This window comes from Podarcis vaucheri (genome assembly GCF_965113315.1).
Source record: "Podarcis vaucheri genome assembly, chromosome: Z".
NCBI lineage: Eukaryota > Metazoa > Chordata > Lepidosauria > Squamata > Lacertidae > Podarcis > Podarcis vaucheri.
Window position 1 is genome coordinate 9,533,839 of NC_138758.1, and position 15,836 is coordinate 9,549,674.

The window sequence follows — 15,836 nt, forward strand, 5'->3', positions numbered from 1 at the left end:
CGTTTCCTTAAACAAAACAAATCATTTTAGCCCAGGGTCCAGAATCGCCCCTTGAAAAGTAGCAGCCACCAGTTTCTGCTCTGCAGCGGAGGCACGGCAGAGTCCAGGTTTTGCTTTACAAAACGCCTACATCTCCCGACAAGCACCGGGCGGGCGGGCGGGCTGAGAGAGAGCGAGGGGCGCGTGACGTCAGGGCGTAGGCCCCTCGGACTACAGCTCCCGGCACCCTCCGCTCCTTTTCCCTCTTGCCCGTATAAACTATGCCTCGCTCGCTCCGACCCCTAAAGAGGGCGGCCGTTTCCGGTCAGCTGTTGTCACGTGACCCAAAGGGGGGAAACAAAAAGCGGGGGCTGGGAGGAGGAGGGCGCGGGACGCTGGCGACGGAGACGACGAGGCCGCCACAGCTCGGTGAGCGTCAGGGCAGCCCTTTTCCCCTTCCTTGGAAGGTGGGCGGTTGAGGCCTGCCTTGCCCGCGGGGGGGGCGGTGGGGGGGGCTGACGGGGTTGAGTGGGTGACGACTGATTCCCCTCAGGCTGCAGCTCGTGGAGGGAGGGGGGGCGAAGGGAATACAGATTTAAATCGCCTTGAAACGGCATCAGAAGCGCGCCCTCCCCCGCAAGCAGAAAAGCAGCACATCAGGGTACGTGGGCAAGTGCTAGCTTTCCTCATGCGAGGGGAGGGGGCTTGTGGCTTCACACACACAAACATACTGTACTGTATTTGTAAATGTATATGGAGAGAGCCCCCCCCCAGCTGCCCCCTGTGGTCCCCAATCTTCTTCGTTCAGGTTTACTTGGTATGGTGTGTTGTTGTGAGTTTTGGGGAACTCAGAGTTCTTTTTTTGTGTGGCCGCCACCACTTTGGCACAGATTTGCCTCCTCTGAAACCGCCCCTCGGGGCACCAATGCAAAGGGAATTTGTGGAGCCCACAACCCACTTGTGCAGGATTCTGTGGGCTGTTTGCAGGTGACAACCCACAGGTTGGGAAACGCAGGTATAGTAGTAGCCCCCCTGGGCTGCCTCAGGGCCGTACTCCATCTTTATGCTACTGGCCATAAGTTAGGCTTGGGAATGCGGTGGTGCCCGTTGAGACCTGCTGCTTCCTAGCCTGTGCTGTTGGTTGTCTTCAGGTTCCTCCAATGCATTTATACAGCTTCCAGTTAAAGGTGTGCTCTTGTTCCATTTAAGGAATTTCCCCCTTCAACCCACTCCAGTCCCACCTTCTTTTTCAAACACAAGTACCCATCCCACGCCTGCCTGTTTTCATGGACACACACACTCAGCAGGTTCCCCCATGTGTGTTCTGTGTGCTTTAACATCTTAATATGTTCGCCTCTCCCTTTACACACATTTTCCCATATGTCCTTGCATACCGCATGGATGAATATTCTCTCTATATAGTATTCCCCCACTAAATGAGAGCTCCTTCTAATTATATTGTTTTCACTTCTACATCAGTATAGTGGTTTGACTTACCACTTAATATTTTTTTTTGCAGTTCCTCTAATTCAGATTTTCTCCTAAGTTTCATTTCTTCATACCCCTAAGGTTTCTACAGTAGCTACACCTCTGTTTTATATCTCTGTGATGTCCCTTGTATTAAATAGTAGTTCCTTAGTTATTTTCCCTTTCAGTCTCAAACTATGATGGGATTATCTTCTTTTCTTTCTCCCACTCTCACTGTTTCCTCTGCTAGGGGACATTCACCTCCTGGGAACATAGGAAGCTGCCTTTGAGCAGGTTAGACTACCTACCCATATGTGTGATGCAGCAGCAAAAAAAGCTAATCCTATTCATCACCAGAGGTATAGTGTCCTGATCAAGGGAAGTAATACTTCCACACTATTCTGCCTTGGTCAGACCCAACCTGGAGTGCTTTGTCTAGTTCTGGGTGCTACAATTTTTTTATTTTTTTTGGCGGGTTTTACAATTTAAGAAGGATGTTGACAAGCTGGAACGTGTTCAGGGGAGGGCAACCAAGATGGTCAAGGGTTTGGAAACCAAGCTTTTTGAGGAACAGTTGAGGAACCTGGGTATGTTTAGCCTGGAAAATAGGAGACTGAGAGGAGATACTATAACCATCTTCAAGTATCTGAAGGGCTGTCACATGGAGGATAGAGCATGCTTGTTTTCTCCTGCTCCAGAGTGTAGCACTCGAACCAGTGGCTTCAAGTTACATGAAAGGAGATTCTAACTAAATATTGGGAAGACTTTTCTGGTGGTAAGAGCTGTTTGGCTGTGGAATGGAAGGTGGTGGACTCTTCTTCCTTGGAGGTTTTAAGCAGAGGTTGGGTGGCCATCTGTCCTGGATACTTTGGTTTAGATTCCTGACCAACTTCCAACTTTACAATTCTAGGATTCTCTGATCTATCCCAGTGTTGTCCACTCTGACTGGCAATGACTCTTCAGGGGTTCTAGTCTTTCCCATCACCCTTTATCTGGAGATGCCAAGGACTGAACATGAACAAAGCATGTGTTTTGCCACTCCCTCATCTCTCCTATTGTTTTCCTCCCACAAGCTTTTAGAAGGCCTCACTTTGGCCCTATTTTAGATGGATTCAAATAAGACTTTGTGCAGGAGCTTTGCCTTTTCTTTCTTAGCATGCTATGCGTAAGTTCTTCTCACAGTATGGTGGCTTTCCTGTTTAGGTTCAGCAGAGGTTCAGCCTCTTGTCGGGGAAATATTGTAATGTAATGCCAGGTGATTTCTGAACGCATTGTATTCTGAATTTTGAGCATTGAGGAATATTGTAGCATTCTACGTTTGGGGCGTCTTCTTTATTGGGCTGCGTTGTCTACATAATTCTTTCCCTGACTCATGTATTGTTTCATATGTTCTTTTATCCCTGAATGGAGATATATCAAATAATAGGTGTTGATTTCATAGCCGTAATCTAATTCCCAGCTACCAAACTGAAGTCATGATCTTGCAAATATATATTGCATTTAAGCTTTGCTCGCTGGTTTACATGTTTGCTTCAGTTTGTGTCCAACTGTGATCTTTAGGCTACTTGGCATTCTCATGAAATGAATGCTGAAATGAGTCTCATATCATGGGTGCAGAGAAATGAAGTGTGAAGCCCCCCAAATTTTGCTGTCCTGCAGTTGCAATCATCTCTGATCATTCACTGTGCTGGCTTGGGCTGATGGAAGTTTAGGTCCAACAAAATCTTGACGTCACCATGTTGGCTACCCTTACATCAGTTGGAGAATATAGCCATAATAATAATTTATTAATTGTAATAATAATTTATTATTTGTACCTCCACATTTGACTGGGTTGCCCAGCCACTCGGGGAGGCTTCCAGCATACAGTGGTATCTCGGTTAAGTACTTAATTCGTTCCGGAGGTCCGCTCTTAACCTGAAACTGTTCTTAGCCTGAAGCAACACTTTAGCTAATGGGGCCTCCTGCTGTCACTGTGCCGGCAGAGCATGATTTCTGTTCTCATCCCGAGGTATTATTTCTGGGTTAGTGGAGTCTGTAACCTGAAGTGTATGTAACCCGAGGTACCAATGTATATAGAAACATAAAGGTAAAGGTAAAGGTACCCCTGCCCGAACGGGCCAGTCTTGACAGACTCTGGGGTTTGTGCGCCCATCTCACATCTATAGGCCGGGGGCCAGCGCTGTCCGGAGACACTTCCGGGTCACGTGGCCAGCGTGACAAAGCTGCATCTGGCGAGCCAGCGCAGCACACGGAACGCCGTTTACCTTCCCGCTGGTAAGGAAAGCACCGGGGGTGCTTTCGAACTGCTAGGTTGGCAGGCGCTGGGACCGAGCAGCGGGAGCGCACCCCGCCGCGGGGATTCGAACCGCCGACCTTTCGATCGGCAAGCCCTAGGCGCTGAGGCTTTAACCCACAGCGCCACCCGCGTCCCTATAGAAACATAGTAACACATTAAACATTAAAAAACTTCCCTATGCAGGGCTGCCTTCAGATGTCTTCTAAAGGTTATATAGTTACTCATTTCCTTTACATCTGGTAAGAGAGCGTTCCACAGGGTGGGCACCAGTACTGAGAAGGGCCTCTGCCCAGTTCCATATGTTCTCAGTCATATATTATAGGAATGGTACCTTATAGGCAAGAAGGAGGCAATCAAAGTTTAAAAATTTAAAGTCTGCTTCTTTAGGCTCTTTAGTCCTTTGGTCTTGGCTGGTTCACAGGCCTGCAGAGGCTCTGTGACCCTCCTCCTCCCCTGTAGTATCCATTCAGGAACTCAGTAGGCACAGTTCTTCCTCCTCCAGTAAGGAACTGGGAGAACCTGCAGTAATTACATGCAGACCTCTGGTCCAGGAGTCAAATGTGGCCCTTCAAGGCTGTTTGTTTGGCCCTTGGGGCTCTTTCCAGAGCATTCCTACTCCCCAAGCCACACTCTTCACTGTCCCTGTTCTGTACACTCTTTAGATGCTTTTGCCTGGCTGGAATGGAGAGAGGTGTGCCTGTGTGTTCATGTGTGTAGAAAACTTTGGCTTTTGTAGAGGCTGGAATGTTGCCTGCTGTACAAAGGTAAGAGTTGTACCTATTGCTCAAGCCTCATTTGCCTTTGGCTCCTCTTCTACTGGCAGGTGGTGCCTGGAAGGTTGTTGCCCATAAGGAAATGTGGCCCTTGAGCGGAAAAAGCTCCCCCACCCTCCATTGTATAGCATCACTTGTGATGGGGTGCTCCTTTGCAGCCGGAAAGTTATAGTGGGCAGGCAGGTGATCTAGCCCACTGTTGGAAATAAGAAATTGACCGCAATTATGATGACTTGTTGCAGGTGCTGCATTATAACAGCTTTGTTTATTAGTGCCACAACTCTTAACAGTGTTGTGATAGCAAGCCAAGAAAACTTCAGGTGTTGGTTGGTTTTGGGTTGTGTTTTTTTAGGCTGCCCCATAGTGTTACCTTCCAGTGAATTATGGAGATGGTTGCAGTTACTATTGTTTTTTATATGGAATCTGTATTAGAAGTTACAGTACTTTCATGCATGTGTGAGTATGTAGTTGTCTTGTATACTCCTGCATGTGTTTGTCTCCCCATGAGGCCAAGCAACTTTATTTCCCATTTGGATGCCAGAGTTTTGAAGTTTCTTGATCTCTTTGAGAGCGTGTGCATTTATGTGAGGCAGAGACTCTCACACAGGAAGTTCCTTTTTATTAATATTGCTGGAATCTGCAAAATAGGCAGCACAAGAAAAATCTCTTAAGTCCTTGTACTGAAATAGTTTACACAACATAGTTGTGTGAATTTGGATTCTAGCTTCGGTTTCTTTTGGCCTATTTTTAGCTCTAGAAAGTTGTTTCTTCGTAAACGAACTGGATACTCTGTAATGTTTTGACTGGATAAAAATGTAGTAGTGTTCTAGGTGGAAATTCAGAAAATTAATAGCAGTTAAGGGGAGTTGTTCTAAAGCATTCTTTTGGGGTGTGCTATTATTTTACTCAATTTTTTATTTCATTTTATATATGTTTTCCTGAGGCAGCTTAGTATTGCCTTCCAAAATTGTGAAAGGCCTTTCAAATTGTTATGATTCAACTGTTGATTGAAATGGAACTATTTTTGTAAAATTGATTTTAGGATTTGGTTCTAAGGCTTGACAGGACATTCCCTTTTCTCTGTGTGTGAAACTGTTTCAAGCAATAGCTGAATTAGATGTATGAGAAGTTTTTCTCAATCACTTTTAATTTTTCTGTTGGCTTATTGAGAGAGGCTCCGGGCTGATTCCCCCCTCACCCCCCCAGTGTATTTTCAATAAATAGCATCCAATTTGCAGGCAGGCCCAAATTACAGGAAAGCCTTGGGTTTGAGTCTACAGAGGTAAGGGTCTCTTCACTCTTGTCTATGTGAAGGCCATCTTAAAAAGAAGGCAGTAATGTCATCTTTCTACCTTCTTCCCATAACTCAGTTATAATAAATGACTGCTCCCTGCCTGCTCTATGCCAGTATAGGCTCTATTATAGACAGACAAATGTTGACTGTAGTATTTGGGGGTTTTTTAGATTGAAAAAACGTATTAACATTGCACCTTGAAATAAGCCTTTGCCTGTTTATAAGGACTAAAAATACTTTTTAAAAGCAAGTACTTATTCATTACTGGTGGAAGTTATTGATGTCAATGATTCCTAACAGATGGTTGGAAGCAAACATTGGATTGCAGAAAATGTCTGCTGTGCCCCCAAACTGTTGGTAGTGGGTGTTGAGAACTACAGTGTAGCCTTTTAGTTCAGAGGGTTTCTGGCCTGAAACTGGGCTACTGGACAACCCCACATTTGTTTTGAAGGCATTTAGGTTTGAAAGAAAGAATAAGCCTTTGAGCTAGGTTGTTCCGGGGCAGCCATATTTTCTTAGCCAGCCTAACATTACCAGCAGGTCTTCCAGAACATTGAGGCTCTGTAGCCACTTTGAAATATGCTGATGATACCCTTCATCCCTCTGAAACAGGCTAGTTGTAGGAGAGCAAAAATTTGGAGAGTGAGAAAGTTGCCGCTTTTGCATTTGCCTTTGCACTCTCCTCCACCGCCCCTTTTTTTTACTATAAAGTTTCATTTCAACTTCACTATATAGGGAACATCCAAGGGGCATGAATGGAGATAAAATAAGCTAGCAAAAACTGGAGAATTATTAAAATACGTGGCTACAATGCTTCTGAATTGTCCAAAATATGACATATCTACAGCTGAACAAGCTGCTCTCAAGAGCACTGGTTCCTAAAGGACGGCCACACATGACGGGAGCTAAAAGAAGAAGCATTTGTCTACCTGCCTCAGGCTCCTTGGCATCTCTAGCTCATGTACTGATATAATTTTCTCCGCAAGAGGTTTGGTAGGAATCATGCGGAGGCTTGTGGGGTTGGAACTATTCCCAGCTGAGTAAATATACAGATTGATATAATACCTCGGGTCATTTAGCTCCTGGGTCACAGTCCCAAAGTAAATGTTTTTTCAGAGGCATTACTGCATCGTCATCCTAAAAAGATGGGCATAAATTCAAGGGGGGGGGGGACGACTTGCCATTGCCAAACAAACAAAGAGGTCCCAGTGTACACACTGGTAGCAGTACAAATTTCATTTGCCTGCAGGGGTGTTTTGTATTCCAGAAAACTTTGGATTTTGTTCAGGATCCACGTCTTGTTCCAGAATTCCAAAGCAATGCAGGGCTTTATCCCTTAAATGTTGTTTTCTTTATGACTCTTACCTTCTGCCTGCTGTCTCCTGCACGGGGTTTCGGTCAGTGGTCATATCCACACCACACATCTGAAGCACATGGCTTCACCCTACAATTCCTGGAAACTTCAGTTTGGTAAGGGTGCTGTGAATTGTAGCTCTGTGAGGAGTAAAGTACAATTTCCAGAATTCTTTAGGGTAAGTCATAACTGTTAAAGTGGTATAAATGGGCTTGAAATGCATGCTGTAGATATGGCCAACTCTCTCTTTGGTCCTATTTGGAATCCCTGTCTTTTTGCCCAGTGGCCTCTGTTTGAGGTATTCACTCTGTGCCCTGGGGACTCCTGGGAGCTTTCATGGGGCTGATTTCAGAGACATGTTGATTTCTGCTCCCAATCTTCCTCATGCAATGATCAGCTTCAGGGAAGCCTTGGACCTCTTCTAAGTGGCATATGAAGTCCATGCATGGTAGTGTTGAGCCAAGTGGACCTGGACTCTGCTGTGAGAATCGGCTGTACACCCTTGGTTAGAAAATGTGCTCCAATATTCTGCAATGCACAGGGGTTCCAGAGCAGATGCATGTTTGTGTTGTATGATATGCAAGTCAGCGTGGAAATGTTTGCCTGAAGGTAGCAAGCTACAAATCTGCATGAGTAAGAAATTAACAGAGGTCTTGAGCTTCGTTGCTGCCGCTGGATCTTCCCATGAGCATCACATTTTATTAAATGGCATCTAAGAAATGTTGGCAGCTAGATTTTGAAGTATATTACTAGCCTTGGGTTTCAGAAAAAAACGTTCTGAGTAGTAGTAAATAGCTATCTTTTCATGAATAGTTTATAAAGTACATTATTTGAAATGCAAGCAATTTCTGCTGAAGGATATATATTCTGGGGATTCCTGAGGTCCCAAGTAGTGATGATCTAAAGACAGGGATGCACAGCTCCAGGAAACCGGGTTAAAACAATAGAAACGAACTCTGGAATGGCAATGACTGCTGCTTAACAATTGGATAGTTTCTGCTATTTTAAGACTCTGGATAGAGTACCGTTTCAGGTTCTGCTGCAGTCTTTCTTTGGCAGCTTTCCAGAAACAACTCATATAATCAGTTCTATGGGAAGAAAAAGTGGGTGTTTTTACATAGCAACGTCTATATTGAATTTCCCCTTTTAAGATGGCAAAACTCCCAGGGTGCTATTTGGAAATATTATTCTGCTGGGCAGGTACTGTGTTTAAGCAGAAATACTACCCACTGAAGCATTGTAGTCTTAGCTTCAGAAGTTTAATTTTAGATATGTATTATCAGTTGCAGCCCACATCTTTAGACCAAAAAGGGCTGTCGGAATGCCTAACATAAGATAGAACCGTGCCAGATATGAAAACAATTAAGCAAGCAGTTATAATAATAACAATAAATTGACCGCAGATTACCAAGTTGCAAGTGGTACAAAATAAAACAATAAGAGAGAGTAATGTTCAGTAACTTGACATGCAGCCTCAAAAGACCTGCTCCCCCACCCTTTCTTTCTTCAAAGAAAGCTTGCTTCCATCCGAGGTAGGTGGGTGTAGGATTGCATTCAGAATCTTTGAGAGCAAAGTGGGTCTGCAACCTTTAAGACAAAAAGAGCCACTTGGACCCGTTTACGAAGGGGAAAAAAACCTGGGAGCCGCAAAACCATTGTGACATTTAAAGCATGCGCGCCGCTGCCCTCTGATCTGACGGTGGGCGGGAAGGTGACGTTGGGACGGTGCGGTGACTAACGCACGCACCGCCCCCATGCGACATCACAGCCAGTACAGTGCCCGCCACAGTGGGGAGTGTCGGGGCGCACAATGCGCCTCCTCCCCTCGCTAGTATCCGCCCCGGAGCCGCGGCAAAGGTGTAAAAGAGCCACATGCGGTTCCGGAGCCGCGGGTTGCAGACCCCTGGCCTAGTGGCTAAGAAACTTGAGCTATGAGCTAAGTAGCTCTTGTTCAAATATTGTCTGCCCCATGAGCTCACATCTTAAGCCAGTGTTCTGCAGCCTGGTGCCTTTCAGGTATGTAGGAGTCCAACTCCCAATGGTCAGAGATAATGGGGATTGTAGTCCAAAACATCTGGAAGGCTCCAGGTTACGGAAGACCATCTTAAGCAAACCACTGTCTTTCAGCCTTGGTACCCCATCTGCAGTATAAAAGTGCTATCTTACTGTGGTGATACCTTAACAGGGATAGTTGGGTTTCCTGTGATTTCACATTTCAAGTGTTAAATAATTGTTTTAATGTGACAGTGGTTTGTAAATTAACTACTGTTAGTGTTGTTACATCTCTGGAGCTTTTTCAATAACCACCAGTGGTGGGGGGGGGATGAGTGTTCAAACCCCTGTGAACTCACTTGTGGGGTGCCTATGCTTTCTAACATCTACATGCAGCCTCTGGGAGAGATCATCAGGGAGTTTGGGCTGGGTGCACATAATATGCGGATGATACCCAGCTTTACCTCTTTTAAACTGGAACCAGTGAAGGTCCTGTGTGAGTGCCTGGATGTGGTTGGAGGATGGATGGCGGCTAATGAATTGAGGGTGAATCCTGACAAGATAGAAGTACTGTTCTTGGGGGACAGCGAGTGGGTGGGTGTAGAGGACTCCCTTGTCCTGAATGGGGTAATTGTGCCCCTGAAGGACCAGGTGCGCAGCCTGGGAGTCATTTTGGACTCACAGCTGTCCATGGAGGTGCAGTTCAATTCAGTATCCAGGGCAGCTGTCTACCAGCTCCATCTGGTAGGCAGGCTGAGACCCTACCTGCCCGCAGACTGTCTTGCCAGAGTGGTGCATGCTCTAGTTATCTCCCGCTCGAATACTGTAACATACTCTACATGGGGCTACCTTTGAAGGTGACCCGGAAACTACAACTAATCCAGAATGCGGCAGCTAGACTGGTGATTGGGAGCGGCACCCAAGACCATGTAACACCGGTCCTGAAAGACCTACATTGGCTCCCAGTACATTTCCAAGCACAATTCAAAGTGTTGGTGCTGACCTTTAAATCCCTAAACGGCCTCAGCCCAGTATACCTGAAGGAGCGTCTTCACCCCCATCATTCAGCCTGGACACTGAGGTCCAGCGCCAAGGGCCTTCTGGCGGTTCCCTTGCTGTGAGAAGTGTGGTTACAGGGAACCAGGCAGAGGGCCTTCTCAGTAGTGGCGCCTGCCCTGTGGAACACCCTCCCATCACATGTCAAAGAGGTAAACAACTACCTGACATTTAGAAGACATGTGAAGGCAGCCCGGTTTAGGGAAGATTTTGATATTTGACATTTTAATGTATTTTTAATTTTTGTTGGAAGCTGCCCAGAGTGGCTGGGAAAACCCAACCAGATGTTGTTGTTGTTGTTTAGTCGTTTAGTCGTGTCCAACTCTTCGTGACCCCATGGACCAGAGCACGCCAGGCACTCCTGTCTTCCACTGCCTCCCGCAGTTTGGTCAAACTCATGCTGGTAGCTTCGAGAACACTATCCAACCATCTCGTCCTCTTCTCCTTGTGCCTTCCATCTTTCCCAACATCAGGGTCTTTTCCAGGGAGTCTTTTCTTCTCATGAGGTGGCCAAAGTATTGGAGTCTCGGCTTCAGGATCTGTCCTTCCGGTGAGCACTCAGAGCTGATTTCCTTCAGAATGGAGAGGTTTGATCTTCTTGCAGTCCATGGGACTCTCAAGAGTCTCCTCCAGCACCATAATTCAAAGGCATCAGTTCTTCAGCGATCAGCCTTCTTTATGGTCCCGCTCTCACTTCCATACATCACTAGTGGGAAAACCATAGCTTTAACTATACGGACCTTTTTTGGCAAGGTTATGTCTCTGCTTTTTAAGATGCTGTCTAGGTTTGTCATTGCTTTTCTCCCAAGAAGCAGGCATCTTTTAATTTTGTGGCTGCTGTCACCATCTGCAGTGATCATGGAGCCCAAGAAAGTAAAACCTCTCACCTCCTCCATTTCTTCCCCTTCTATTTGCTAGGAGGTGATGGGACCAATGGCCATGATCTTTGGTTTTTTGATGTTGAGCTTCAAACCATATTTTGCACTCTCTTCTTTCACCCTCATTAAAAGGTTCTGTAATTCCTCCTCACTTTCTGCCATCAACCATATGAGCGGGGGTACAAATAATAAATTATTATTACTATTATTATTATTATTATTATTATTATTATTATTATTATTATCATTATTATTAACCAGATCAGGTTGCTTCTTGAGGAATCAGAGAGCTCCCAAAATTTGCTGTCTTAGCAACCGTATATTCAGTGCTTCCCAACATCACCACCCTGAAAAATAGGTGCCGCAACTCATATTGAAGTTGTTACAGTAAGCCGCCAGGCGACTCAGGGCAGACTTGAGCACATGCGTTCACCACATGCAGAGGTGATAAAAACTACGGCAAGCTGTCTTCCTGGCTGGTTTGAGTCCCTGGTTCTGGTGCAGGTCAAATAAATACACTCCCACCTCCCTTGTTCTCTTAGATTCAGGTGGATGGTGAGGGCAGCTCAGAAGAGCCCTTGTGAAATGTGCGTGCATGCAATGGTAAGCACCTGGCTGGAAAGCTTAAAGCTCGCTGCTGCTACGCAGGAATTGGATTGAAGGAAATAAGAATTGGCCCTGCCCTGTAGCTTGACCAATTGTGGCTAGGAGCTGGGAGGAGTCAGATCTTTAAAAAGTGTAGACTTGCACATGCTGGCCAGCTTCTGTTTTGACTTGAAATGTTCATTTTGGGAGGAGAACTTCAACCTCTCCCACCTCAATCCAAAATCCACCAATGCACTTGCTATTAATCAAAACTAGCACAGCAATTTAAAGGAGTCCCATCAAGGAGGTGCAAGCACCCATCTTATAACTACGTCACTTCAGGAATTAACACTGGAAGTTTACTACTGTTTTTGTCTTCTGTGGGTGTGTTCAATCTTGCTAAAATGGATTGGTGAAAGCGGCTAACTTTTTTTTTTTTTTTTAACTGATTTCCACCAACACTCAACCCCAAATGGAAACTACTGCTATTTAAGTATTCTGTTGGCTTGGCGGGCTACCATTGTTGGAACCACTTTTAATGTTTTAATTCACTTTCCAAAAAACTTTTAGTGTACGAGCACGTGAGATCTTTGGAAGCCATCCAGTATTGTGATTATAATGAGTAAAAGTGGAGGCATTTATTGAAATGATCTTTTCCCCCCACCCTTGAAAGTGTTGCATTGGAATATAATAATGTATGCAATCCAGCTAAATTTTACATAGTGTATGCTTGCTTTCTTAACAGATCCCCTCCCCCCCCCCAGCATGGCGTCCTCATCAACCCCTAGATGTAACTCAAATTCCTTCGAGGGCTCCTCGGTTAAAAAGGCAAGTATATTTTCTGGTTTAAATTGTCTTTCTCTTTTTATTTTTTTATTTTATATATATATCAATAATATTTCTGGACATCTATTTCTGAAGCCTTTAGCTGTCATTAGTTTTGTGCTTGAGGACCTGGATTGTTCCTAACATCTTTAGGTTTGTAACGTCTGTTTCTCTTAAAACTTAAAACTTAATACCTGAAAGGAAAGATAGGGAACACCAAGCGTGTACTAGAGCTCTGTAATTTCTCAGCTTCCTCTTCTGATATGAAGTTTGCAGGTGCAGGGCCATGGTAAAACTGCATGATCTAACTGGTTCTTCTTTTGATATTATTTTCCCCTTAGCCTATGAAAGATGGAACTAACTGGGAACGCAATGAAGAAATACCTCGTCTACCAGGGGAAACCAGAGGGACAGGTAAAAACACAGACCAACCGTTGTGCATAATCAATTTCCCAAGAGCCAGTTCAAATGTGCAAGAAGATCCATGAACAGGGCAAGTGGGGGATAATATATTTTAGCGTCCCCCACTAAAATAAACTCCACTGTGTCAAGAGCTAGCATTTTCGGAAGAATCTAGGCTGTCCTTTATTGTATTATCTGAGTATTATTATTTTTTTATAAAAGAACATCTAGCTTGTAGGGTGGAAATGTGAGTGCAAGTGAGGTATTTTCAGCGGAAAAACAAAAATGAGCATGATGCTGTGATTAGACTGCTACTAGGGACAGACTGTCTCCAGCACATAACTCCAGTGCTTAAGAGCTTGTACTGCTTGCCCCTACACTACTGGACCAGGTTAAAGGTTCTTGTATTAATTTGCAAAGCCCTTAACAACTTGTGTCCACAATGCCTGATCCCTTATATCCCTGCTTGATCACTGATGCCTTTGAGGGACCATTTAGCTCATTGTTGCCTTCACTAACTGGCAGTAGCTCTCTAGGGTTTCAGATGGGATCTCACTCAGCCCTACATAGAGATGCCTGGAGGGATTGAACCGGGGACCTTTTTCATGCAAAGCAGATGCTCTGCTTCTGAGCTAAGAACCATTCCCCTGTGTCCACTGCTATATTCTCCCTACCCCCCCCCCCCAATCTTCTGGTCCTTCTTGCTCTCTCAAGTTGTCAACAGTGGCTCCTGGTTCTGTATAATGCAAAATAATAATAAACATAAATCTGTATGGAGTTCAAGTCACTAACTGTAACTTGACCAATTGGACATGTGCTGGTAGCTGTCCATTCAGCCAGGCATTAAAAAGACCTAGCAGGAGCCAATATTCAATGCTGGTATCATAAAGCAATGCCCATCTATGCCTGATAGACAATACTTTCAGAAATAATCCTATCATAATTGAACGGTGGTGGCTGTTTTCTCTTGTGCAAGTTATCACTTGGTGCAGCTGCTAATGTCCATTTAACATAGTCAGGATGGGTTCCAAGTTACACTAGAGGCACTTTCAGCCATTTGGATTGTCCTGTGGACAGTGTTAGAAACTGAGATATGAAAGCTAGGAACTAAATGGCACCTTAAACCTAGGTAATGGGCGCAACAATGGAATGTCTAGGCACACTTTTTTGGAACAAGAATACAAAGCTGAAAATGAATGAATGGCAGCTGAAATATTATGTTCATTTTTCACATGGTCTAGCCCTTCCCCTGCCCACCTCTCTAATATTCTTAAGAGGCTCTCTTCTCCAGTCTTCAGAGAGTAGCTGGAAGTGGGGAGGCAGAAAAAGGTCCTCCTTTCCTTTCAGCAGTGGCAGTTTTAATCTGAAATCTTAGGTGCAGTATTGCGCCCAGAGCTCAGAAACTGCTTGCGCTAATGAAATTCCCTTTTGCAAAATGCACCTAGAACAGGGAGATCTGAACACTGCCTGTGGAACTTCACAGATCCTGCTTTTGAAAATCCTGTGAGCTTCAAAACTCATGTATTACAGTGTTTAGGGTAGAGGAAGGCTGCTCATGTGCCAAAAGCTGCTCAAGAGTACTATGGAGATATGGATTGCTCGTGGGAAGGGTATGGAGAGATTTTAAAAAAATCTTCAGCAGTATGAAAGCGCTGTACTTACCTGTTCCTTTTCTTGTATTACCTCTTTTTTGAAAATAATATAGATAGGAATATTATGGCAAGGGGCATAACACGGCAGTAGAGTATTTATTATTTGTTAAATTTATTTTCCTCTTATGGTGGCTCACAGCATAAAAATACAAGATCAAAACATGAAATACATAATAGAAAGAGGAACAGAACAAAAGACTGACACCTCCTCCCCCAGCAGACAAACACATTTTAAAGTATGCAGGATGTTAGTCAGCCCAAAGCCTGGTTGAAAAGGAACATTTTTGTTTGGCACCTAAAGGTGTATAATGAAGGCACCAGGTGAGCCTCCCCAGGGAGGGCATTCCTCAAACAGGGAGACACTGCAGAAAAGGCCTATTCTCTTGTTGCCACCACTGGACCTCCCGTGGAGGAGGCACAGGAAGAAAGGCGTCAGATTATGATCACAGGATCTGGGTAGGTTCATAGGAAGAGAGGGTTTGCACGTGCTTTGTATGCAGAGGGTCCCAGGTTCAGTGCTAGCAAAAGTCTCTCTCTGGAACCCTGGAGAGTGGACCAATAAGTGGACATGGCAACTTTCTGCATTCACAAACACAAAGCCTTATTGGGCACCTGGAGCTATTTAGGTGGTTATTTTCTTCTTGTCTGGTGTTTTGGAAAGTGTCAAAGTTCAGTGGCTTCTGCTTTGAATGCAGAAGGTCTTGGGTTCAATCTTTGGTATCTCTAGGCAGGGCTGACAGAGACTCCAGCCTGTAGTTGATACTAAGCTGGTCTGATTAAGTTCAAGGCAGTTTCCTGTGTTCCTATTTTCAATTTCCTGCTTTAAAGAGGTATGGCATATTGGTATAAGCAAGCTCTGCCACTTATCTGAATTGAAAGCAAATCCTTGCTGTTTCATCCCAAAGAAATAAATATGATTTTTGACTGTGTTGCAATATTTTAAATGTATAACTACTGTTGCTTCCACAGACAAGGAAGTCATTTACATGTGCCCATTTAATGGACCTGTTAAAGGAAGACTATACATAACAAACTACAGGCTGTACTTGAGAAGTGTGGAATCGGTAAATACTCTATAGCAGCATATCGTGGGATGGAAGGGATTGGTTAAAGTGGCTTATCTGCTGGTTTAAATTTGATTATAGTTGCAGTTTGCCATATTGAATTTGCCTGATTTACAATTATGAATTTGCCCAGCTTGTATTGCTCAGATGCAATGTGAAGCAAACACCACTTTCCCCTCACGTTCTACAGCTCAGAAAGCAAAAGGGGATTCTTCA

The 15,836-nt window shown here is 44.6% G+C and overlaps 1 protein-coding gene across 2 annotated transcripts in view; it reads left to right on the top strand.

Moving 5' to 3' along the window:
* The first annotated feature begins 221 nt into the window (after nucleotides 1–221).
* Nucleotides 222–15,836, top strand: part of MTM1 (myotubularin 1) — a 40,894-nt gene continuing 25,279 nt past the window's right edge. Inside the window, exons 1-4 of one of the 2 annotated variants that reach the window (XM_082207258.1) lie at nucleotides 222–408; nucleotides 12,423–12,505; nucleotides 12,844–12,916; nucleotides 15,526–15,620. In XM_082207258.1, the coding sequence (XP_082063384.1) occupies nucleotides 261–408; nucleotides 12,423–12,505; nucleotides 12,844–12,916; nucleotides 15,526–15,620 (399 nt within the window). In that variant the 5' untranslated portion in view covers nucleotides 222–260. Of the gene's footprint in view, nucleotides 409–12,422; nucleotides 12,506–12,823; nucleotides 12,917–15,525; nucleotides 15,621–15,836 lie in introns of those variants that run through there. The other variant, XM_082207257.1, reaches the window with a different exon arrangement.